This window comes from Zootoca vivipara, chromosome 10 (genome assembly GCF_965207765.1).
Source record: "Zootoca vivipara chromosome 10, rZooViv2.hap1.1, whole genome shotgun sequence".
Lineage (NCBI taxonomy): Eukaryota > Metazoa > Chordata > Lepidosauria > Squamata > Lacertidae > Zootoca > Zootoca vivipara.
In genome coordinates, this window is record NC_142593.1 from 58867456 (window position 1) to 58890829 (window position 23374).

General features: G+C 47.4%; 1 protein-coding gene across 1 annotated transcript in view; it reads left to right on the forward strand.

Moving 5' to 3' along the window:
- Positions 1-23374, forward strand: part of CELF4 (CUGBP Elav-like family member 4) — a 710986-nt gene that overhangs the window by 643802 nt on the left and 43810 nt on the right. The window contains exons 6-9 of the mRNA XM_088652806.1: positions 5053-5196; positions 15575-15722; positions 16334-16483; positions 21948-22010. Of these exons, the coding sequence (XP_088508932.1) occupies positions 5053-5196; positions 15575-15722; positions 16334-16483; positions 21948-22010 (505 nt within the window). The remainder of the gene's footprint in view (positions 1-5052; positions 5197-15574; positions 15723-16333; positions 16484-21947; positions 22011-23374) is intronic.

The following is a 23374-nucleotide window of genomic DNA, read 5'->3' on the forward strand; positions in this document are numbered from 1 at the left end:
GAGTTATAATTTATTTGCAGAGTGCTTGATTTAAGCCTCCTCCCCAGTCTCCATTCCTTACTGGTTGTCACTGTGAGCCACAGTAATTACTTTCTGCCAGAGACGACTGAATTTTTTAACTTGCGGAGAAGTTGAGCCCGATTTTAATTGGGGAAGATCTTCTCTCCCCCCCCCCCTTTCCCTTCCTTAGGCCTGCAGAGAAAAGGCTGCTTTGCAGTATTTTCTTTGAATACCCGCCCCGTATATTTTTTTTAATGGAAGTCACCAAAATCATTTATCCCCTCCACCACAGGGTGGGACATACTGTAGGGCTAAAACTGGTGGCTAGTCTGCCACCAATGCAGTTGGCAACCCAGTTGGCTCATGTTCCTACTAGCAGTGGCAACAGCAGCAACAAAATCTTAGGAAAGCAGGAATATATTTCCTCTCCCTTCAGGAAATTTAGTGAATGGTCTTATTTCCTCCTCCTCCATCACCCCTGCAGTTTTTTTGCCCACAAATAGGGTAGAATATTTCAAGAGCCCATTTGCACATGGAGTTGCTCATGGAGAATAAAATGCCCCCCTAGACATGTACAGCGTGTATGAAGTAGTTTTGAACCGCTCCATCTTATACCAGTAGGAAGCTGTTGTGAATCAACCCATTGGCCATCTAGTTCCACCTTGTAAACACTGACTGGCAGCAGCTCTCCAGGGAGATGCCTGGGGCTGTTGTGGTTGCTGGTAATTGCATTTATATCTCGTCTTCAAGGAGCTCAAGGTGGTATACATTGCTTTCCCCCCCCCCTCCTCGTTTAATCCTCACAACACCAGCCCTGCGAGGTAGCTGAGGCTGAGAGGCAGTGGCTGACTGCCAGGGTCACCCAGTGAGTTTCATGGCCAAGTGGGCATTTGAACCCTGGTCTTCCAGGTCCTAGTCCCATGCTATAACCACTGCACAGTGCTCTCTCCCACCGAATCCGGGACCTGTGGCAGGCAAAGCTCAACAATATATGGAGGGCCACAGACTCCCCAGCACTGAGACAGTAACCTGTAAATCTGGGATGATTCCAGCACTCTGGAGAGCCAGGGTGGATGGCAAACCAAATGGAATTCTGCACCGAGAAATGTGACACCTAGGGAGAAACAACCAGCCAACTACATTTATGCAAATAACCGTAAGTCAGAGATGCCAGAGGCCCCTGCCTTGACAGGAACCGGAGACAAAAATCTGCCGGACCTACTGGTTTTTAACCCTTTGGGGCCTATTTGTTTTGCAATATACAGCCTCTAACTTGGCAAAGCAATAGCTCCGGCAAGTGCCGGGTGGGGCCTTTTCACCGCTATTGTTCACCTAAAGAGAACAAGATTTAACTGCTGTCTCTGTGCAGTTTATGCTTGGCTTATGTGCAGTGGCATTCAGGTGCAGAGGGAGGGGGGGAATGGAAATAGGGCAGGGAGGGGGAGAGGGGGGGCAGATTTGTTTTCATGGCTTTTAATGAAATATCAATGGATGGGTATTTTATTTTGCTGTGAATATGAAATTTTGCCACTGACCTGTCAAGCTCTCATTTTCAAGAAGAACTTTATTTCACACCTCCAGACAGGCTGGGAAATTAGTTTTTCCCCACCGAGGTCTCTCATTAGGGATTACAAAGTGAAGATGGCGCGGAGCAATTGTGACTCCATTTTTATCCTCCCCTCCTGGTCCCAGGCTTGAGGATGCTGAGGTCGGACAGCGGAGGGGAGCGATCTATTACCAGCCGCTGGGAGACAGCCGAGGGAGCTACATTAACCGGCCCTGCCAGGAGGAGAGCAATCGGGTTTTGATAAGCTCCGAGTTTAACTGGGCTGTTACAAAAGCAGAGGCTGAAAGGGAGACTTCATCCCCATTCAGGGACCTGAATTGCTTGAAGTCAATGCAAAAGGCTTGGATTCCATCTCTGTAGACTAGAGGTTACAGATTTATGCTCACATGCAGTGTTCAAATAAGCCCTGTTTCCAGATCAGGCCAAGGTCCGTCTAAACTAGTGTCCTGTTCTCACAGTGCCCAACCAAGAGTCCATGTGAAGCAATTAAGTGCTACCTGTGATTCCCAGCTACGGGTATTCAGAGGCATAGTGGATCAAAGTCCTCTCAGAATCATAGAGTTGGAAGGGACCCCCTAGGGTCATCTAGTCCAACCCCCATCGTCGTGGCCACGATCACTATTAGCCACAGATAGCCTTATCCATCACGAATTTGTCAACTCTCTTAAAGCCAACCCAAGTTCGTGACTATCGCATCTTGTAGGAGCCTATTCCGTAGTTTAACGATGTGCTGCTTGAAGAAATCCTTCTTTTTTTATGCATGTGGGCAATCTTTCAGCACACAAAGTTAAATAGTGGCAGTTTTTCTTACACTTGGGCATGTGTAAGAAATGGGGCATTCTGTCCCATTTCTCTGCAAACTTGGAGCCACATGGAAATCCACATATTAATATGTGGTTTTTGAATACATTTACCCACAGAATAAACATTTCTAAATTTATTCACACGGAATATCCCTTTTAAACGTGTTTCAATACCTTTTTTGAGCTGAGGCAAACTTCAGAGAGGGGCGAGGCCCGGTGGATCACTAAATTCCCATTTACACAGTAGCCCAGATCAGGTCAGCTTGGCACCAGAATCCTCAAAGTCTGAATTTGCCCCTCGTCCTCTGATTAAATGAATGCATACAGGGTGTTTTATTTTGTTTTTTGCTGAATGCCATGCATTTGCAACCATAGAACGGTTGCGAAAACAGGATACTCAATCTGTTTTAAAACTCAAAGTTTCCGATTCCCTGTGGCAATCCATTGTACACCTTGTCACCAATTTGCACCCACCACATTTGGGGGGCATCCTGTGCCCCTACCAGGAAAAGAAGAACTGGAGGAAACTCGCCACTTCCACCTCTGCCTCAACCCTTGGCTGCCGGATTTGCAGTCAGTGGTCTCAGCCTCCAACGTTTTTCGCAAATAGGTTGAGATCATTAGATCCCGGTTACCAAAGCAGTCTCCCGATCCAGGATTAATTAAGCGAATCTTGAGATCTAATTAAGGACTGGTCTGGTGATAATTGCCAGGAAATGTATGCATTAAAAATATTCATTTGTCAATGAAGTGTAATTAAGAGCACTGTTTGGGGAAGGATCAATACTATGTCATGTGATTTGGATACTGGGAGGGGAGAGGAGAGAGATTAAGGAAAAGACTCCCGTGCATGAATCAAAAACCTTGATAGAGACTGGAGGTGATTCTCTCCCCCCCCCCCCGCCCCTTTCCTAGCTTTGCTTTCATAATAACTCACAGTTAGCGCGCTCTCTGCATCCTTGAACAGAGTATCCCTCTCTCTCTCTCTCTCTCTCGCACCCCCTACCTTTGTTTAGCTAAACCATTTGTTTCACTTCCTTGTTCCTTGCTGCATTGTTCAAGTGGGTTATAGATTTATTAGAGTGGGGAAGAGTGACAGGTCAAAGCGAGAGAGAGAGAGAGAGAGAGAGAGAGAGAGAGAGAGAGAGAGAGAGAGAGAGAGAGAGAGAGAGAGAGAGAGAGAGAGAGAGAGAGAGAGAGAGAGAGAGAGAGAGAGAGAGGAGAGACTCGTCACTACTGAAAGCCACTTCCTCTCCGAATGTGCTGTTAATCCCGGGAACATGGCTCTTATTGTGAAACCTCCACACAGGGTAAAATTGGCTTCCTTAGCATGTTAATCCCTCACCTCTTTATGCTTGATTATTGTGGATCTGGAGAGGCTGTTGAATACATATAAAACAGGATGCAGATCAAGCAATGTGATCCCACGCTCTGCGGAGGAGGAGCAGGCAACACACCACTGGCTTCGCCGGCATTGGAGAAAGTGGTGGTTCACATCCAACCCTGGACGTGGTGCGGGGATTGGGTTTGAATCACACGCTGATGATTTAAAGTTGGTAACACCACCACACCCCACACACCCCAAAAGGAAGGAAGGGTGCAGAAAATTGCCATTGCTGGAAGGCCTTCTCCCCCTCCCATAACACTAGATGTCATGGACGTTCAAGGATGTTGAATGTCGGAAGATTCGGGAGAGATAAAAGAAAGCCCTTCTTCAAGCAGTGCACAGCATAACTATGGAACTCGCTGCCACAGGAGGAGGCAGTGGTGGTCAGCGATCTAGGCAGCTTTAAAAGAGATTAGACAAATTCATGGGAGAGAGGACTATCGATGGCCATGCTCTGTCACCACAGTTGGAGGCAGCAAGGCTTAGAATCATAGAGTTGGAAGAGACCACGAGGGCCATCCAGTCCAACCCCCTGCCAAGCAGGAAACACCATCAAAGCATTCTTGACATATGGCTGTCAAGCCTCTGCTTAAAGACCTCCAAAGAAGGAGACTCCACCACATTTCTTGGCAGCAAATTCCACTGTCGAACAGCTTCTCAAGTTGTTGGGGGCTGCAGGGCAGGGGGGGGGAAGGCTCTTGTCCTTGGGTCATGCTTTTCGGTTTTTCAGAAGAGGCATCTGGTTGGCATGTGAAAGAGGATTCTGGACTAGATGGGCCATTGGCCTGATCCAGTAGGTTTGTGTTCTTATGATCTTGGAGATTATCTCCAAGGATCAGTGTGGGATCAGCAGTGTTCAGTGCATTTGCAGCAGCCTCATAGGAGAGCCCAGCCACCCTCTGAGGTTAGTCCGCTATGCTTAGGGAAGGAGGAGGACTCTACCCTGCTCAGAGTCCACAGCAGACTCATCTGATCCAATATGGGCAGGTAATGAAGTATCCTGGACCTTTTTCAGGCTTTATAGAAGGACCTGGCCCGGTAGTAGATGGGCAGCCATAAGCAGCGGTGTCACATGTTGTCAGCCAGGTGCCCCCATTAGCAGTCTGGCTGCCACATTCTGCCCCAGCTGGAGCTCCCGAACCAGGCCCAAGGGCAGCCCCACGTGGATCGCATTGCAGTAGTCCAGCCTCTCGGTTAAGAGCACCTGGGCTGCCGTGGTTTCTAACAGACGCAGCTGAGCTCAGCAAGGGAAGGTCTCTGCCCACCTTCTTGACGTTTTGTCTTTCTTCCTGCAGGGGGCCTCGTCGAGCCTGGTGGTCAAGTTTGCGGACACAGACAAGGAACGCACGATGAGGCGCATGCAACAAATGGCCGGGCAGATGGGCATGTTCAACCCCATGGCGATACAGTTTGGAGCTTACGGCGCCTACGCCCAGGCAGTAAGTGTAGACACAGCTCGTGTGTGTGTGTGTGTGTGTGTGTGTGTGTGTGTGCCCATCAATTGCATTTGTGCAGGAAGGAAGGTCATAGTTCATCATTACAGGCATTTCCGAGGTAAGGAAGAACTCTTTGAGCTGCTTCAAGTGTCACAAAGGTGCAGGTGCTAGTGCTGGGCTTCAAACACTTATCCTGGTCTCTTTTTATCCCGGGAGGCAGTGTGGTGCAGTGGTTTGAGTACAGGTCTAGGACCTGGGAGACCGGGTTTCCCATCCCCACTCGGCCATGAAGCTCCCTGGGCAACACTGGGCCAGTCATTGCCCCTTGGCCTCACCTAATTGGCACGCAAGGGGGAAGAGACTGGGAGGGAAGAGGAAAAAAGCAAACCCAGGCACCGATTGTTAAATGTAATAATAATAATAATAATTTATTATTTATACCCCGCCCATCTGGCTGGGTTTCCCCAGCCACTCTGGGCGGCTTCCAACAGAAAAATGAAATAAAACAATTAAACATTAAAAGCCTCCCTAAACAGGGCTGCCTTCAGATGTCTTCTAAAAATCTGGTAGCTGTTTTTCTCTTTGACATCTGATGGGAGGGCGTTCCCTTATAATGGTCTTTCTTATAATGGGCAACTGGCGTAGAAACAGCTCAGGGCGCAGGAGGTGCCTAACAGAGCTGGTGTTTCAGCAGAGTTCATGGAATCATAGTAATGTGGGGACCCCAAGGGCCATCTAATCCAACCTCTGCAATGTGAGAATGTTGATGGAATAAGACCTGTTTCCCATCTCTCCCACTGAGGGAGTTTGATGGACTGGAGCTCCTTTTCTCAAGGGGGTGCACACAATTTATACTCCCATTTGCCTTCACAACCCGGGGAGAAAGAGAGAGGGAGAGGATGATTGGCCCAATGTCACCCAATGAGCTTCCTGGCTGAGTGGGAATTTGAACCTTGGTCTCCTCATCTGATGCTCTAACCACTACACTACACTACCTATCTGGGTGGCTACGTGCAAAGGCCAACATTATTTGGCATTTTTCAGCTGCTCCCTTCTCTGTTCCTTTTCTACTAAGCATCAGGTCGACAGCGGAAGAACATTGCCTTTGCAACATCGCACATCCCGGTAGACATTGGACACGCACACACACACACACACACACACACACACACTGAGCGGGTGCCCCTGACCACCCCGGGGAGACTCAGAGTTGTCTAAGTGACAGGATCACGTCCTGGCACCTGGTGTCGATGGGCCACAATCCTGCCGGGAGCCTGTTCCTCAATCAGACCAGTTATCTATGTCATTTACTATCTGTCTCCATCACCACATCATGCACAAAGAAAAGGAATGGAGTGATACAGTCTTGTGCTGTCTCGGAGGCCTTGCTTAATCCATGTAGGACCACTGCCTTCAAGATAGTGGCGTGATTGGCACCTCCAAAATATGAGAGAGAGAGAGAGAGAGAGAGAGAGAGAGAGAGAGAGAGAGAGAGAGAGAGAGAGAGAGAGAGAGATCTACACTGCACTATTTACAAGAAACTTGAGAAAGAACCCTGGGAGATTTTTATTTCTGAAGCCACCCAGATGACTCATTCAGCCAAGACAATAAAATAATAATAATAATAATAATAATAATAATAATAATAATAATAATAATAATAATAATATGCTGCCCATCTGACTGGGTTGCCCCAGCCGCTATGGGCGGCTTCCAATAATCTATTAAAACCCATAGCTGAAAACATACATTTGCAAGAGAGGGAAATCCTGGAGATCTGAGCAACAACTGCACTCAAATACTTGTTTTCAGGTAAAATGGCAGCAGGACTTTTTAATCTGTGTCTAAAACACAAGAAGAACGTATCTGAAAACTATGTGACGCCAAAAATCATGGCAGCTAGTTTGCTAGTTTATTATATTTCACAACACCAAGAGCAGTTACCCCGTCCAACTTTTTGGGGTGTGGGGATGTGTTGTCATCTAAGCCTTGGGTCAGAGTTGGACCCTTATGCTGTGCAGGGGGGCAGGGGGCAGGATGACCCACAGGGTCTAAGGAGTACAGGAAGATGCCTTAAGCCACATCCACATTTATGGGCTCTGATTCCACTATAAACAGTCATGGCTTCCCCCAAAGATTCCTGGGAACTGTAGCTCATTCAAGGTGCTGAGAGTGGTTCGGAGACTCCTAGTCCCTTCGCAGAAAGTGATACCAATTTATTTAATATTTTTTTAATTCATTTACACGCCGCTTGATTGTAAAAGCAAACCACAAAGTGTTGCAAAAAAGCCAAAACAAGAAAATCAAGTAAAAAGAAAAAACTGCAATACTTTAAAAAGTGAAAATAGAGAAACAGATTAAAATATACATCAACCTTCTAAGCATCTGAGCAGGTTTGCCTAAACAAGAATGTTTTAAGCAGGCGCTGAAAGGGTGCTCTGAAGACGCCTGCTTGATATCAATAGGCAGGGAGTTCCAAAGTCTCAGTGCTGTCTAGTTTTTGCCAATTCCACAGACTGAAAAGGAATGCAAACTTGTTAAAGGCTTTATATCCCACCTTTTCCGCCAAGGAGCTCAAGGTGATAGTTCTCCGCTTCCTCATTAAGCCCCACATCAACAATAACCCTGTGAGATAGGTCAGGCTGAGAGGCAGCGACTGACCCCCAAGTGAGCTTCAGGGCCGAGTGGGGACTTGCTCGAACCGTGGTCTCGCAGGTCCTAGCCTGGCACTTGAGCCACGACACCGCCCTTGGCTCCCATCCCGCAGGGTGCTGAAGCGAAGAAATCTTTGGTCTGACCCAGCAGGAAACTACTTGCCGTCTTAGGTCCCTCAAGAAAGGAGGAGACAAAATAAATAAATAAGGGGCCGTCCTTCCCCTCATGCCGGGCAGGAAGATATAAGGATGCAACCCCCATGCTTATTGTAATGGCCTCGTGTCAAATCAAGACACGCTGCGGAGGTTTTACAGGAGAAAGCCGTGACCCTTGCAGGAATTGGCTCACCTGCCATAAATCTTCCCAGAGATACATCTCAAGGGCCAGATCTCTCGTTTATAATTCTTCTCCAGTTCCCAGGGTTATAAGGACTTCCTCTCCCGAGGTGTTCAAGGCGCTCCAATGCTCTTCTGCCTTGGGCTTCCCTGTCCCGCGATCTGCCACACACAGGAAGCAGGAGCAAATGCAGCTGAGCCAACGCCAACTTCAAGGCACGCTGCCAGGGCAAGAGGAGGAGCTGGTGGCCCCTGGAGGCCTCAGCCTGGGCCACCTCTTCCACGAGGCAGAGGGAGGCAGCTGCCTCAGGCGGCCAATTCCGAGAGGCTGGAAGTGGCTAGAAATTTGTGCCACGTTCCCTGTTTAGCTTGCTGCTCTCAGGTGCTCTGCTCCATCACCTGTGCTAAAGTATGATTCAGCTCAGATTTTGTGCACAGAATGGGGGATTCACCATCCTGTCCTTCACCAGAGGAAGCAGAAGGGCTTCGGCTGCTCCTGCCCTCAGCCCTCGGCATAGCGAATGACGGCATGTAAAAATGACACACTCTGGAAAAAGATGGATTCTCCCAACCATGCAGTTCAGTGCAATCATTCCAGGGCAGCTGTGCCATCCAATTGGCTTCCTCCCTCCCAGCCAATCAGTATGTGCTGAATGCTCGTTGGATGCTGAAATCAGCAGCTGAGTTTTCCATTTGAAAAAAATCCATGTTTCTAGCCCCTGTTGTTCCAAATAAGTGTGAAAGGGGCCAGAGTTTGGTGCACCTTACCACAACACTGTACGCTAGATCAGCAGCTTTCTACAGGACCCCCCCCCCCCAAGTGTCCCTATTTTCCAGGGACAGACCCAGATTTACAGAAGCCGTCCTTGTTTCTGATTTGATCCCAGAATGTCCCGCGTTTGCTTAGGACGCCCCTATTTTCATCTGAAAAATGTTGGAGGGTATGGAGTTATGTGACCCCTGGGCCAAGGACATTAATACAGTAGCTATACAACCTTTAGAAGACATCTGAAGACAGCCGCGTATAGGGAAGTTTTTTTGATGTTTAATCATAGAATCATAGAGTTGGAAGAGACCACAAGGGTCATCCAGTCCAACCCCCTGCGCCAAGCAGGAAACACCATCAAAGCATTCTTGACATATGCCTGTCAAGCCTCTGCTTAAAGACCTCCAAAGAAGGAGACTCCACCACACTCCTTGGTAGCAAATTCCACTGCCGAACAGCTCTTACTGTCAGGAAGTTCTTCCCAATGTTTAGGTGGAATCTTCTTTCTTGTAGCTTGAATCCATTGCTCCGTGTCCGCTTCTCTGGAACAGCAGAGAATAATGTTTTATTATGTTTTTTTAAAATATGTTGAAAGCCACCCAGAGTAGCTGGGGCAACCCAGTCAGATGGGCAGGGTAGAAATATCATCATCATCATCATGGAATAGAACATCCCCATTTTTGTTAGAGAAACATTGGAGGGTATGTTTCTAGGCCCTTAGATACAGGTTGTTCACAGCTCTGTTACCTGGGATCCTTTCATTGGAGACATTAAGGGGCTGAATCTGAGGCCTATAGCTGCCCCACCAGTGTGCTCCCATTAAACAATGGCCCCTTCCTTGTTCATACCCTTACAGTGGTGCCTCGGCTTACGAATTTAAGGCACCTCCGTAAGTCGAAAAATTCGTAAGTTGAAAAACGCCATTGGAAATGCGATTTCCCATTGGAAACGGAAAAATTTGCAACCCTATCTAAAAATTCGTAAGTCGAAAAATCCCTATCTAAAACTGCCGCGGTTTGTTTTTCAGATGTCGAGACATTCGTAAGCGCGCGGTCATTACCCCCATTCATAAGTCGAAAAATTCGTTTGTCAAGTCGTTTGTAAATCGAGGTACCACTGTAGTTGCCCTGGCATGTCAACAGTGCAAGCCTGCGCTGCTCTACTCAGAATTAAGTGCTGTTGGGTTCAATGTGACTTACTCCCAGGTAAGCGCACAGGGGAGTGAGCGCAGGCCACGTTTCTTAAAGGCCAGCGTGGTTTTCCTTCCAGGCTCCTGTTCCGGGTGTACTTTACAAAATCACCTGCTCACCGCCTAATCCACAGAATAAATTCCACCAACACCAGAAGAGCGGGTGTGCTCCTTGAAAAGGGGGGGGGGTGTTCCTGCCATTGCCATTGTGCAGCAATAGAAAAGGGCTTCTAATCACTCCATCAGTAATTACAAAGAAGAGTAAATCGCTAATTAAAATGTGAAAGTGTCTTACGCGGCATGCAGTAAGAAAGGGTAATTAACAATCAAACAGGAAGCTGCCACCTTGACACCCAGATGATGCGTGCCGAGATACGGGGAATCATAGCAAGGTCCAGCTTTTTTTTCTTTAGCACTTTTCGTTTCAAACAGATCTAAGGACATATTTAGAAAAAAAATTGCAGCAGCAAGTGTGGGGAATTCGTGGTTGTAAAGGGGGGGGGAGAGTGAGGGGCGGCTTATTCCCTGCCTGGCAACAGCAGCCAATTAAAAAAGTTACAGGAAAGGGAAGCTCGAAGGTTGTAGCAATTCCTGCTTGGCTTCGCTATCCCTGCATCCCGACACCCAATGGAATTTAAACAAAGGTGGAGATAAGCTCCAAGAAACATTGCTGCTCTGGGTTCTCTCCCGATTTGATTTTGGGGAGAGAAGCAGCGCTTTCCAGGAAGGAATAATGCCGTATTTTTCCGTCTATAAGACGCCCCCATGTATATGATGCCCCCTTTTGGGGGGGACTCCAAATTAAGAAAACACCCCTCAGCACTACCCGTCTATAAGATGAGCCCCAATTTTAAACCTAATTTTTGGGTAAAAAGAAACAACAACCTAGTCTTATATACGGAAAAATACGGCAATTCCTACCTCCCCTTAAATTACACAGATGGCTTCATTGTTTGTAGTTGTGCCTCATTTTCCTACTCTGCTGCTCCTTCAGTGACATATTTTTTTTTAAAAAAGGATTTTCCTTCTGGGAGTAACCATATAGGTGATCCCAGCCAACTGGGGGTCCCGTGATGAGCAGGATATATGGCCAATCAGGGTTTCCTCCATATTGATATCATCAAGAGCAAATGAATACAGATTCTAGAATCATAGGGTGGAAGGGACCTCAAGGTTCATCTAGTCCAGGCATCCCCAAACTGCGGCCCTCCAGATGTTTTGGCCTACAACTCCCATGATCCCTAGCTAACAGGACCAATGGTTGGGGAAGATGGGAACTGTAGTCCAAAACATCTGGTGTGCCGAAGTTTGGGGGTGCCTGATCTAGTCCAACCCCCTGCAACGCAGGAATCACACATAAAGATTCCCTGACAGAAGGCCATTCAACCTCTCCTTAAAAATTCCAATGCAGGAGAGTCCATCTCCTTCCTAGGGAGCCTGTTCCACTCTTACCTCAGAAAGTTCTTCCTTGCCTTCCTTGTAATTTGAATCCATTGGTTTGGGATCTATTATTATTATTTATTATTTATTATTTATACCCCGCCCATCTGGCTGGGTTTCCCCCACCACTCTGGGCGGCTTCCAACAAATAGCAAAATACATTAAAATATCACAGATTAAAAACTTCCCTAAACAGGGCTGCCTTGAGCTGTTTTCTAAATGTCAGGTAGTTGTTTATCTCCTTGACCTCCAATGGGAGGGTGTTCCACAGGGTGGGTGCCACTACCGAAAAGGTAGTCATGTCATGACGTTCCCCAGGCCACCGTCCAGTCACGGACCGAATCCCCCCCAGTCCCTTCGCCTGAGGGCAACCTGGGCTCCGTAGGAACAGACCAGGTGCGCCTGGGGTTTTACACAGGAGGAACCGCTCCAGCCCGTGGGTAATTTTCTGCCACCAAGGTTCCTTTCCAGGTAACCCACAAATAACATTAACCGGTAGTATGATCAAGCGGTTAGGACTTGGATTTAGCCCTGGCAGCATGAGTAAGGAAAACCAACAGCAAAATGCCTTTAACTATTTATAAAAGATTAATAAAGATAGGGACCCAGGTGGCGCTGTGGTTAAACCACTGTGCCTAGGGCTTGCTGATCAGAAGGTCGGCGGTTCGAATCCCTGTGACGGGGTGAGCTCCCGTTGCTTGGTCCCAGCTCCTGCCAACCTAGCAGTTCGAAAGCACGTCAAAATGCAAGTAGATAAATAGGAACCGCTACAGCGGGAAGGTAAACGGCGTTTCCATGTGCTGCTCTGGTTTGCCAGAAGCGGCTTTGTCATGCTGGCCACATGACCTGGAAGCTATACGCCGGCTCCCTCGGCCAATAATGCGAGATGAGCACGCAACCCCAGAGTCGGTCACGACTGGACCTAATAGTCAGGGGTCCCTTTACCTAATAAAGATTAAACAACCAGATATAAGCAAATATAAACAAATATAAGCAATTCTCACAAAAGGAAGGTGACAGAATAAAACAACAAAACTTACTAACTAGCAGGTACATGCATAGACGATACAGATGACCTGACTGCGTAGTTTCAATCCAGCAGAACGCAGCCAAAGACGAGAGATTCCCATCTTTAGGCAAGTGGCCCAAAGAGCAGCCTCTCGCTTCGGAGTCCCAAAAGAGAGTCAAGGGTGACAATAGGCAAAAAACAGCAGAAAACAAGCTTGCTCCATCTTCCATGTGACAGCCCTTCAGATATTTGAAGATAGCTATGTTAAGTCTCAGTCTTCTCTTTGCCAACTCCCTTGTTGATAATAGGCATGCACTTTTATTCTGATTGGACACAATGCCAGAAAAGGGGAAAAGCCCTCATCCAAAATTACTGTTTTCCAACACTGCCCAAGATGTCTGTTCAAAGCACCTATCATCGTAGCTAAGCGCTGTTTAGTTAAAGTAATTGGGTAAGAAGAAATCCTAGTCCATTAATCAGATGCGTTTTGGCCAAATAATTTATTAATGAGTTGTTTAAATCAGCCATATCTTCAGTTCAGATTTTCAGTTCAGACGTCAGCCAAATTTCCATATCTTCAGTTCAGATTGCTTAATAGTCCGCAGATGTTCACATTCCAAAAGCAAATATTGATATTGGATTCCATATTCTGGAAGGACGGGAAACTCAAAAATACAGGAAAAGCCAGAAGAACGGCACATTTTTTACTGATAAAAATCGTGCGAGATTAGGGCAAACTTGGAAACCAGAATGCTATCATAATTCTGTAAACGTTGCTTTTGAGTCTCCATACAAACTTCGCAACTGATCCAGTTACATGACTTGTTGGAGCCCTGCCCAGAAAGGCCCATATCTCACCATGAAATCCTACCTGATGATGGAGTGATTGAGGGACAAATAAGGCAAGTTCTTCCTCCCAAAATTGCACAACCATCATGCATGTAGTACAATTTCACCCCATGCGGAGTCAGGGTTAGAGTGTTGAACTGGGAGACATGGGCCAGTAACTTTTTCTCAGCCTAACCTACCTCACAGGGTTGTTGTTGCAAGGATTAAATGAAGAGGAGGCGAACCATGCACACTGCCTTCTAGTGTTGCCATATTTTGAAGAGCCAGCAAGATGACTTTCATTTGAAATACCCCTACTCTATGTGGGCTACAGAAGCTGTGATATATTGCTGGGGGGGGGGCAGGAGAAGAGAAGGGGAAAGCGAGTCTTCAACCACCAGTTATGTCTATGTTTCATCCAGAAAGTATAGCCAGAGACATTTGATGTATAGCCAGTTGTTGGGAGCCACAGGAGAGGAGAGGATGCTTGTGCTCGAATCCTGCTTATGGCTTTCCCAGAAGAGGCATCTGTTTGGCCACTGTGAGAAGCGGATACTGGACTAGATGGGCCACTGGCCTGATCCAGCAGACTTTTCTTCTGTTTGTAACTGAAGTGTCCCATCAGCAGAAGCCCTGCTGAAGAGCTTCCAATTGTGCAATGGGGCTTTCCCCACCTTCTCACCCTGGTCTCCCCACATGCCCCCCAAAATTGGCTCGGGAGGGGTTAGGAGAATCCATGGAACAGCATGAAAAGGAAAGAGAAGGAGGATTGTTCCATCTGACAAACTGAAATACTTGCCCTGATTGCATCATCATCATCATCATCGTCAGAGTGGCTAACATCAGTGTATAACACATTGACATAAAATCAGGCAATCAATTTAAATACATCCTGAGCAACTCCTAACAATAATACAAAAAATCACCCGAGTGCTTAATTTATTAAATATCACAGTCATACTTAATAATCTGATTCTAGATTAGTTCAGGCCAACTTCCCCTATTTGTTTCTGACACGGGGCCAAGCCATCACATTCCCTCTGCTTCCAACATCCAAGCTCAGGGTGTTGATCCTTACATAGTCAGAATGATGACACTCATGGACAAGAGGCAGCTGTCAGCAGATTTGTGGGGGACCCCCAATATTTTCAGAAGTACCAAAAGAAAGGGGAAACTTAGGGGAGGGGGAATGCTGTGGCTACAGAATGCTGATAGACTTTTGAAGGGAAATGGAAACTCAGGATGAGGAGGAATGGAATGGTATGCCCTGGGAAAGGGCATGGCTGGCTGCAACCTGGAACAGGAGCAGTTCAACACTGCAGCATTTTGTGGCAGCCCCCCCCCTGTTGTCATAAAAGGTAAAGGGACCCCTGACCATTAGGTTCAGTCGTGACTGACTCTGGGGTTGTGGCGCTCATCTCGCATTATTGGCCGAAGGAGCCGGCGTACAGCTTCCAGATCATGTGGCCAGCATGACAAAGCCGCTTCTGGCGAACCAGAGCAGCACACGGAAACGCCGTTTACCTTCCCACTGTAGCGGTACCTATTTATCTACTTGCACTTTGTCGTGCTTTTGAACTGCTAGGTTGGCAGGAGCTGGGACCGAGCAACGGGAGCTCACTCCGTCGCGGGGATTCGAACCGCCGACCTTCTGATCGGCAAGCCCTAGGCTCTGTGGTTTAACCCACAGTGCCACCCGTGTCCTGTTGCCATAGGGGAGCATTTATTATGAAGGCACTAGATTGGGCAAAGTGTTAGTACGAAAAGATTGAAGAGTAGATAAATTCCAGGAGCCACCACATGGGGGAACAGTCAGAAGCAACATCGATTAGACGAAACCTAGATAAAAGCTGCGAGGAGCTGTCCTTTTGCAACTTCCACCGCTCGAAACCTCCCACTTCCTTCTGAATCCAAATGTGCAAATTTGCTTTCGTGCAAAGTAACCAGCGAATGGGGCAATTGACACAAACGCTGAATAATTATAACCAGCTGAAAAGTCTTTATGGGTTCAAACTGCTCTGTTGGGAAAGTGTGGGTATCCTTGAGTTCCTCCGAGGCCCTGGAAATGCGTGGCCGTGACATCAGCGGTGGCTGCCTCCGTCCCGGGGCTGCCCCGCCAGTGAATGCGTGATATTTTTTCCCTGCTCTCTTTGTTCCAGCTGATGCAGCAGCAGGCCGCCATTATGGCATCCGTGGCGCAAGGCGGCTACCTAAACCCCATGGCGGCCTTCGCAGCAGCTCAGATGCAGCAGATGGCAGCGCTAAACATGAACGGCCTGGCCGCCGCACCCATGACGCCCACCTCAGGTGAGGATCCCACTGCACCTTGCAGGGAGGGGATTAATGCCTCCTTGCGAGATTGGGCAGTCCCTGCCTGCTTGAAGAAAGCAGTGATGAAATCTTTCCTCGGGAAACCCTCCCTGGATTCAGAAAATCTAAGTAAGCGAGAGCCAGTGTGGTGTAGTGGTTAAGAGCAGTAGACTCGTAATCTGGTGAACCGGGTTCGCGTCTCCGCTCCTCCACATGCAGCTGCTGGGTGACCTTGGGCTAGTCACACTTCTCTGAAGTCTCTCAGCCCCACTCACCTCACAGAGTGTTTGTTGTGGGGGGGAAGGGAAAGGAGAGACTCCTTCGGGTAGTGATAAAGCGGGATATCAAATCCAAACTCTTCTTCTTCTAATTACTGCCCAGTTGCCAATCTCTCCTTCTTAGGTGAGGTTCTTGAGCGGGCAGTGGGCGGTGTTTGTGGGAGGGGTTATTGGTTTGCTTTTGCTTTTGTTTTATGATGTATCATGTGTTCTCATTTTGTCTATTTTCTGTTGTGAACCTCCCTGTGATCTTCAGATGAAGGGCGGTATACAAATAATACTAGCAACTGCAGGGTTGCTTACATGTTATCTTCTTCACCCCTCCTCTAGGTGGCAGCACACCTCCAGGCATCACCGCAGCAGCCGTGCCTAGTATCCCATCTCCCATTGGGGTGAACGGTTTCACTGGCCTACCGCCACAGGCTAACGGGCAGCCTGCCGCAGAAGCCGTGTTTGCCAACGGCATCCACCCTTACCCAGGTAAGACCAACCAGCCTCAAGTCTTATATCCTCCCCAGGTCCATCGTTGGCACTCAATGCAGCCAGGTGTTGGCCAGGGGTCCCAGGGATCAGAAGGACCCACTCACTGGACTGACCTGCCGCCTGTTCTCGGACTGCTGGACCCAGTTCCAATCCACAGAAGCTACTGTCAAGACCAGTGGTTCCCAAACATTTTGGAGCCCCCCTCCCCCCAGTTCCAAAACTCAGCCCCAGTGTCCCCCACCCTAGAGCAGTTTGCATGGCCCACTAAGGAAAATAATACCACAATACAGTTCAAAATGGTAAATATTAACTGTACATTTGCTCACGATCCAGTTAAAACCAGACTGGTGACTGGGAACAGCCACTTGGAGCATATAACACTGGTCGTAAAGGATCTACATTGGCTCCCTGTATGTTTCCGAGCACAATTCAAAGTGTTGGTGCTGACCTTTAAATCCCTAAATGGCCCCAGCCCAGTATACCTGAAGGAGTGTCTCCATGCCCATTGTTCAGCCCGGACACTGAGGTCCACCTGCAAGGGCCTTCTGGCAGTTTCCTGTCTGCAAGATGTGAAGTTAGAGGGCCTTCTTGGTAGTGGCACCCACCCTGTGGAATGCCCTCCCATCAGATGCCAAACAGATAAACAACAATTTGACTTTTAGAAGACATTTGAAGGCTGCCCTGTTCAGCGAAGTTTTTAATGGTTGATGTTTCATTGTGTTTTTATATACGTTAGAAGGCGCCCAGAGTGGCTGGGGCAACCCAGTCAGGGTATAAATAATAAAATGATGATGATGATGATGATGGAATAGGATGTCCCTATTTTCACTGGAGAAAGGTTGGAGCATATGCTGTTGGCTTGATCCAGCAGACTCTTTTTATATTCTTATGGGTGTTTGGGTGGCCACTGTGTGGATGCTGGACTACTAGATGGTCCACTGACGGGGCCCAGCTTCTTAGGTTCTTATGTTCTTCTTTGGCCTTCTCAATGTTCAAAATCTTTCTGACCTAAAAAGGCCCGCATGGCTGGCTATTTAATGCAGCTCCTCTCCCCCAAACTTATGCTGGAGCCCCTTGTGAAACCAGCTGAGAGCAAACCCCCCAAAAGCCAAGGGCCGGTTGCCATTTTCTGCCGGCTCAGCGCATTCTTCCGGTTATTGCCGTTATTGTTGTGTCTGAATGCCTAATTAATTACAACAGTAAACGCGCACTTCTTTAATCACTGCATCAGCTGTCCTAATCAATCTTCATAATAGGGGATCCGTAGTATGGCACCCATGAATTTTAATCTACATAAATTTCATAGGACCTTTCGCAAGCTTGTTGTACCAAATGATATAATTATGGATATAGATTAGGCTTGGGGAGAGTGATTTAAATTGGATTTAAGCAGAAGGTGAAGCAAGCCCTCCCACTCGCCCGCTTATTTATTTATTTTGATCCTGACCTTGCGGAGGTAGCTCTTAAGGCAAAGTGGCGGCAAACAGCCTCTCCCCACCACGGTGGCTGCCTCTGCTGCTACTGGTAACGCTTAGCAGAGGGGGGTTGACCTGAATCTGGAAAGCATGGCATCCAGCCAAGAGGTCTTACCCTGCTCACTGCTTTGGGGGAATGGGAAAGCACTTATCAGCAAATATAGACGTGCAGTTTATGAAGTCGGGAGCCAGTTGAGGTATAGGCAGCAATAATGCGATCTGCTCTGGGATATTAAGACTTAGAAAGAGAAAGACCGCATTGCATTTGGATGAAAGGAAGCTTCTTCAGCCCAAAGGCCATTCATTGAGAACTTCCTGGATGCAAAGTGGGTCGGTCAATGGATAGGACTGTTTTTACAAGAGGCTATATTCCCAAGCCTGCAAAAGTCTGGAGTTGTTATACCTCCCTGCCCTGCCCCACCCGCCAAATAAGCAAGATACGTTTGTTTGTTTGTTTGTTTGTTTGTTTTCTATCCCACCTTTTCCTCCAAGTTGCTCAAAGCAGAAAGACTTGCCTTCCCATCCTCATTTATCCTCACAACAACCCTGTGAAGGAAGGCTAGGCTGAGAGACCGTGACTGGCCCAAGGTCACATCCAGTGGGCTTCATAACTGAATGGGGGATTTGAACCCTTGGACTCTCAGGTCCCAGTCCATCACTCTAACCACTAGGCCAGGCTGAACAAATTCATAGTTCAGGGATGCAGTCCAGTCAGGAAAACGCATGCGGGGAGCAGGCGTGGGCTGATTGTTGCTTTGTGGGGGGGGGGGGTTTGGCCTAGATAGCTTCCCGTGGGCCAGATAAAGAGACCTGGGTCTCTAGAATCAGGTCCAGAAAACTCATGATATAAATATCTAGGGTGCTTGGAGAGGGGAGCATGAAGCTAGGACTTCAGAGTAGGTACAGGAGCTCTAGGAGAAAGCCTTTGCAAATAGACTAGGAAGCTTCTGAGGTGTGAGCCTGACCTGCGCCACTCTAGCCTGGCACAAGTCATTTTCCTACGCCTCTCTTTAAATCAGCCCTTTCTCCAGAACAATGAGGACTAGGATCTTAACTTTATTCCAAAGGCCTCCATAAGACAGCTTGATCCCTGGTTCAAGGCAGGCAGGGCTCCTGCCTCAAACTCTGGAGAGCAACAGCCAGCCGGTGGAAAAAGAAAACGCTGGTCAGTCTCACTAGAAAGCAGCTTCCGGTGCTCCTGTCTTTAGCCGGTAGTCTGAAGAGGAAGGGCAACTTGAGAATGGAAGGCCTGGCTTAGATGCCACCAAGGAGAGGGGTGCCAAGGAAATGCAGGGCTCCTGTTTCCAGCGATGGCTCCCCACCACAGAGAACATCTCATTATTTTGCCTGGACTCTCTCTTTTTAACCACTGGCCTGTGCAACCCTATAGCACTCGCAGGTTTCCTCGGGGGAAATCGCCTTTGAAATGCTGCTTCCGCCCAGCATTCTGGCTCTCTGTCCCTTTGAGTCACCCACATCTCCCTCGATGTCAGCTGATAACTCTATCAGTGCTGTGGATTTGCTGAGGATCATTCCGGGCGAAGCACTCAACGTCATGCTGACTTTGGTTTTTCTTTTTCTTTCTGGCACCGGGCAGACACTCGGGGAAAGTGACATTAACAGATCTACTTTCTTTGAAGGACTTGGGAGTCGTTCCTCGACTCCTACCTAATGAATAAGTGCTGCCTTCGTTAAATTCATATTTATGGTTGTCGAGGAGGTCATTGGCTTGTTTTATGTCTCCAGGTTTATGGAAGGTTATCCGCCATGGTCACACGGTGTCGTGCTGGCCGGGATCGCCTTGCAAAAGAAGCGACTGTAGCTGAGAGAAGCTTTTTTTCCCACTGGGATATGGAAATGATGGGATTAAGAGAGAGGCGGCTTCCTCTTCTCAGCCAGGTGCCCTGGGAGGGGGCTTTTGCCCTGAGATGTCAAGAGAAGTTACTTTGGACATCCGTTTTATCAGCTTGGCTTAGTCTTCCATTTTACGAGCTCAGATCTTGCTATTTATGTAGCGTGTCAGGCCAGGCAAACCTCCTTCCTTCTCTGATAGGCTTGCACCAAAGGCTGATTCATACTGGGGAATGTTGGAGAATTCCAACAGAAACAGAAATGGGGGCAGAAATGGCCAATGTTTGCTTATTCCTCCCTTGTCCAGGATGGAAATTGAACCAGCAAACGTGACCAGTGTTTGCTGCTGTTGCTGCTTGCAGTCCACAAACGATACATACTTGTTTTTCCCCCATTTGCATTGTGCTTCCTTTGCAATGAAATGAATGGGGTGGAATAACGTATTCAGGCAGCGAGACAACTAGCGGAGTTTTTGGAGGAAGGCAAACTGCAGCAGAGCAGAAAGAGTGTGGCAGCTGTGGTGGGCGGCACATGGACTCAGCCGCAGCCATGGCGGGGAGAGGAAGCCAGGCACCCAGGGGCACCCACACCAAAAAAAAAAATGTGATGTAATTATTGTGGGAATGTTAGGGATGTGGATTAGGATATGTTATTAAATAGATCCTATCCAAGCTTGTGTTATCAAGCTTCCAATATCAGCAGAGTGACATTCCCCTTTTGTGCGCAGCAAAGCATGAGCGTTAGGTTTGTTAGAACCTCTGCAACAATATTATACTTCAATATTATACTTCCTGGCAAATCCCCTTTGTCCCTCTTAAAAGAAATACACGACACAGTAGTATTAAAATAAGATAGAGTTTACTCACATGACATCCTGAGTTAACAGCGTAATCTCAGAAAGGCAGGATTACGTAGAAAAGTTACAAATATGTACATCTGGAGTCTGCTTAGTAAAGTGAGGCTCCATCTGGTCTCTCTCTTGGCAGCAGGCCAAGAGGGAGAACCATCCTAACTGGAGATTCTCTGGAGATGTGTTCCCTTTGAAGGAGAAATGGCTAAGAGAGAGAATGGCTGCTGGCTAGGGGCTTTTGTCTGCCAGCTAATCCATCTCATCTGCATATCTGGAGGAACAGGAACTGAATTTAGTCAGGTGTCCCTCCAGGTGAGTTCCTCTTAGTGGACACTCTAGGAACTGTTGTGACTTGTCTGCCCCAGTGTTCCATCCCACAATTATGACTTGGCACGGTGCACGCGAAAATTGGGCACCCACAGTGTGGAGCCCAAATCAGCACCTCTGTTTTACAGAGGCAATGCATCACTTTGTGTAACAGCCCTTTGGGGTACCCATCTCAGCATTGACCCTTTCCTGGGATTTGCCAGGTGCCTCTTCTAGGACAAGCCAAGGGTAGCCAGACAAATTCTTTTGAGGCTTCTGCTTCCACTCTGCCTGAGCCTTCGTCTCCAGGTGCTGTTCCACTTCCGCAGACAGGAGAGAAGCAATGAGGTGGAGAGCAAAGGGATGAATGGCCCTGATCCCCCTAAGGGGCTGTCTTAAAAAGTACAAAGCCAGGGGGACTGCATAAATGTAAAACCTAGCCGCACCGATAAATACAAATTAAGCTCCTAATAAGAAGTGAAATATTAGGGCCAAGGTGACATTAGGGGGACAGAGGTTCAACCAAGCTATGCTTTAAATATTTTATTGCTGCACACCCGAGGAAGAGCTCGTTCAAATGATATCTTTTTTTTTGCGGACTTCTCCCTACCCAGGGGGAAAGAGGGCATGAGAAAGGAAAGTCCTGATCTATTTCAGGTTAATTTGCCTTTTCCCTCTTTGTGTGCTTGCAGGATGATCATAGAACTGTAGAGTTGGAAAGGACCCCAAGGGTTCCCCTTGCCCAACCTCCTGCGATGCAGGAATCTCAGCTTTGCCTCCCCAGTCGGAGGCAGCAATGCTACTGGACACAAGTTGCTGGGAACTGCTGGAGGGGAGAGAGTCCTTATGTCCTGCTTGCGGGTTTCCTATTGCTGGGCTGGTTGGGCCATTGGGCTGACCCAGGAGGTGCTTCCGGTGCTCCTAAGCTTACCTGCATCCCTTTAACCCTAGCCTTTCTCTCTCTCTTGTGTCTTCACAGCACAGAGTCCCACCGCAGCCGACCCTTTGCAGCAAGCCTACGCCGGAGTGCAGCAATACGCAGGTCGTTAGTATTAACACTTTCCCCCAATAAACCTTTCACTTCTCTGGTGCCCGATACATTTGGGTGCTCTTCATAATTGCTTTGTATTTTGGAATCCCAATGAGACCGTGAAGCGACATCCAAAGGAGAATGCTTTTGTTGAATCGTTGCGTTTTTGCCCTGCCTTTCTGTAACAAGTGCCCAAAGAAACTAAGGGTGCTTTCAGACTGTCTCCGTGGAATTCAGGTGGAATTCAACCAAGTTCCAGCAAACTTGGGTTGCACAATTGTAGTCAATTGGGAAGTTCTGCACAAGAAACTCGCTCCCCCTCCCCCCAAAAAATCTGACTTTCTGCAGTAAGGAAAATGAGAATTAAGTTTACAGATTGAAACACAGGGCAGCAAAGAAAATGTTCTTCATTTGAAATAAGTCCTTTATTCAAGGGCACCAAAAGTCCAATGATTATAGCAGATAAGCCTCTAGTTTTTAAAGACATTCAAATCAGGGTTGTTAGGTATTTCATTACTACTACTATTATTATTATTATTATTATTACTAGTAGTAGTACATTTATTTATATCCTGCCTTTTACCCATGCTGGGACTCAAGGCGGCTTACAGATAAAATAGAATCAGCTAAAACAATTGAACTTTAATAAAATTATATAAATATGATCTATTTAAACATACAAATAATTACAATAAAAAAGCACAGCAGCATCCTTTCGCTTAAAAAGTCAGTTCCCAAATGCCTGTTGGAACAAGAAAGAAAGCACCAGAAAAAAGAGAGGGCAGAATCTAGTGTCAGGCACAAAATACATCATCCTGAGAATCTCAGCTCTCATTTTTTTAAAAATCCAAATTTCTAGTCCTTATGGCAGGAAGATGGAATGCAGTGATATCTTGTAGAATCTCCGAAAGGAGAAGTGAATAATGAGATTCCCAGGGAATCGGGTTTCTGTGTCCTATGCAACAACCTGTCCCTTCACTTAATTAGCAGCATCAATTAAGCAAAATAAGAAATGTATGCAATTTTGCTTGGTGTGCACAATTTAGATGGGTAATGAAAATCCCCTTTTCTCACACTGCAGAGCTCAAATTACCTTAGCACACAGGATGCCATTTTGGTACAAGTGCAAAGTACAGTACTTGCAGAGTGAATGGATACTGGAAGTCCTTTGCCTCCAAACTTTGGGAGCAATTTTTGTCTTGGGTAGAGAGGGGGATGGAGGATCACACAGGATCCCATGTGCAGAAGAAGCACAGGGATCAAAAAAGAGATATTAGTCTGAAAAGGCAAGGAGGACATACCTTGAGATATTACGTATTAATCTAAAAAATGATCGTGAATTAGACAGACTCATCCATCAGGGCTCTCCTGTCCAC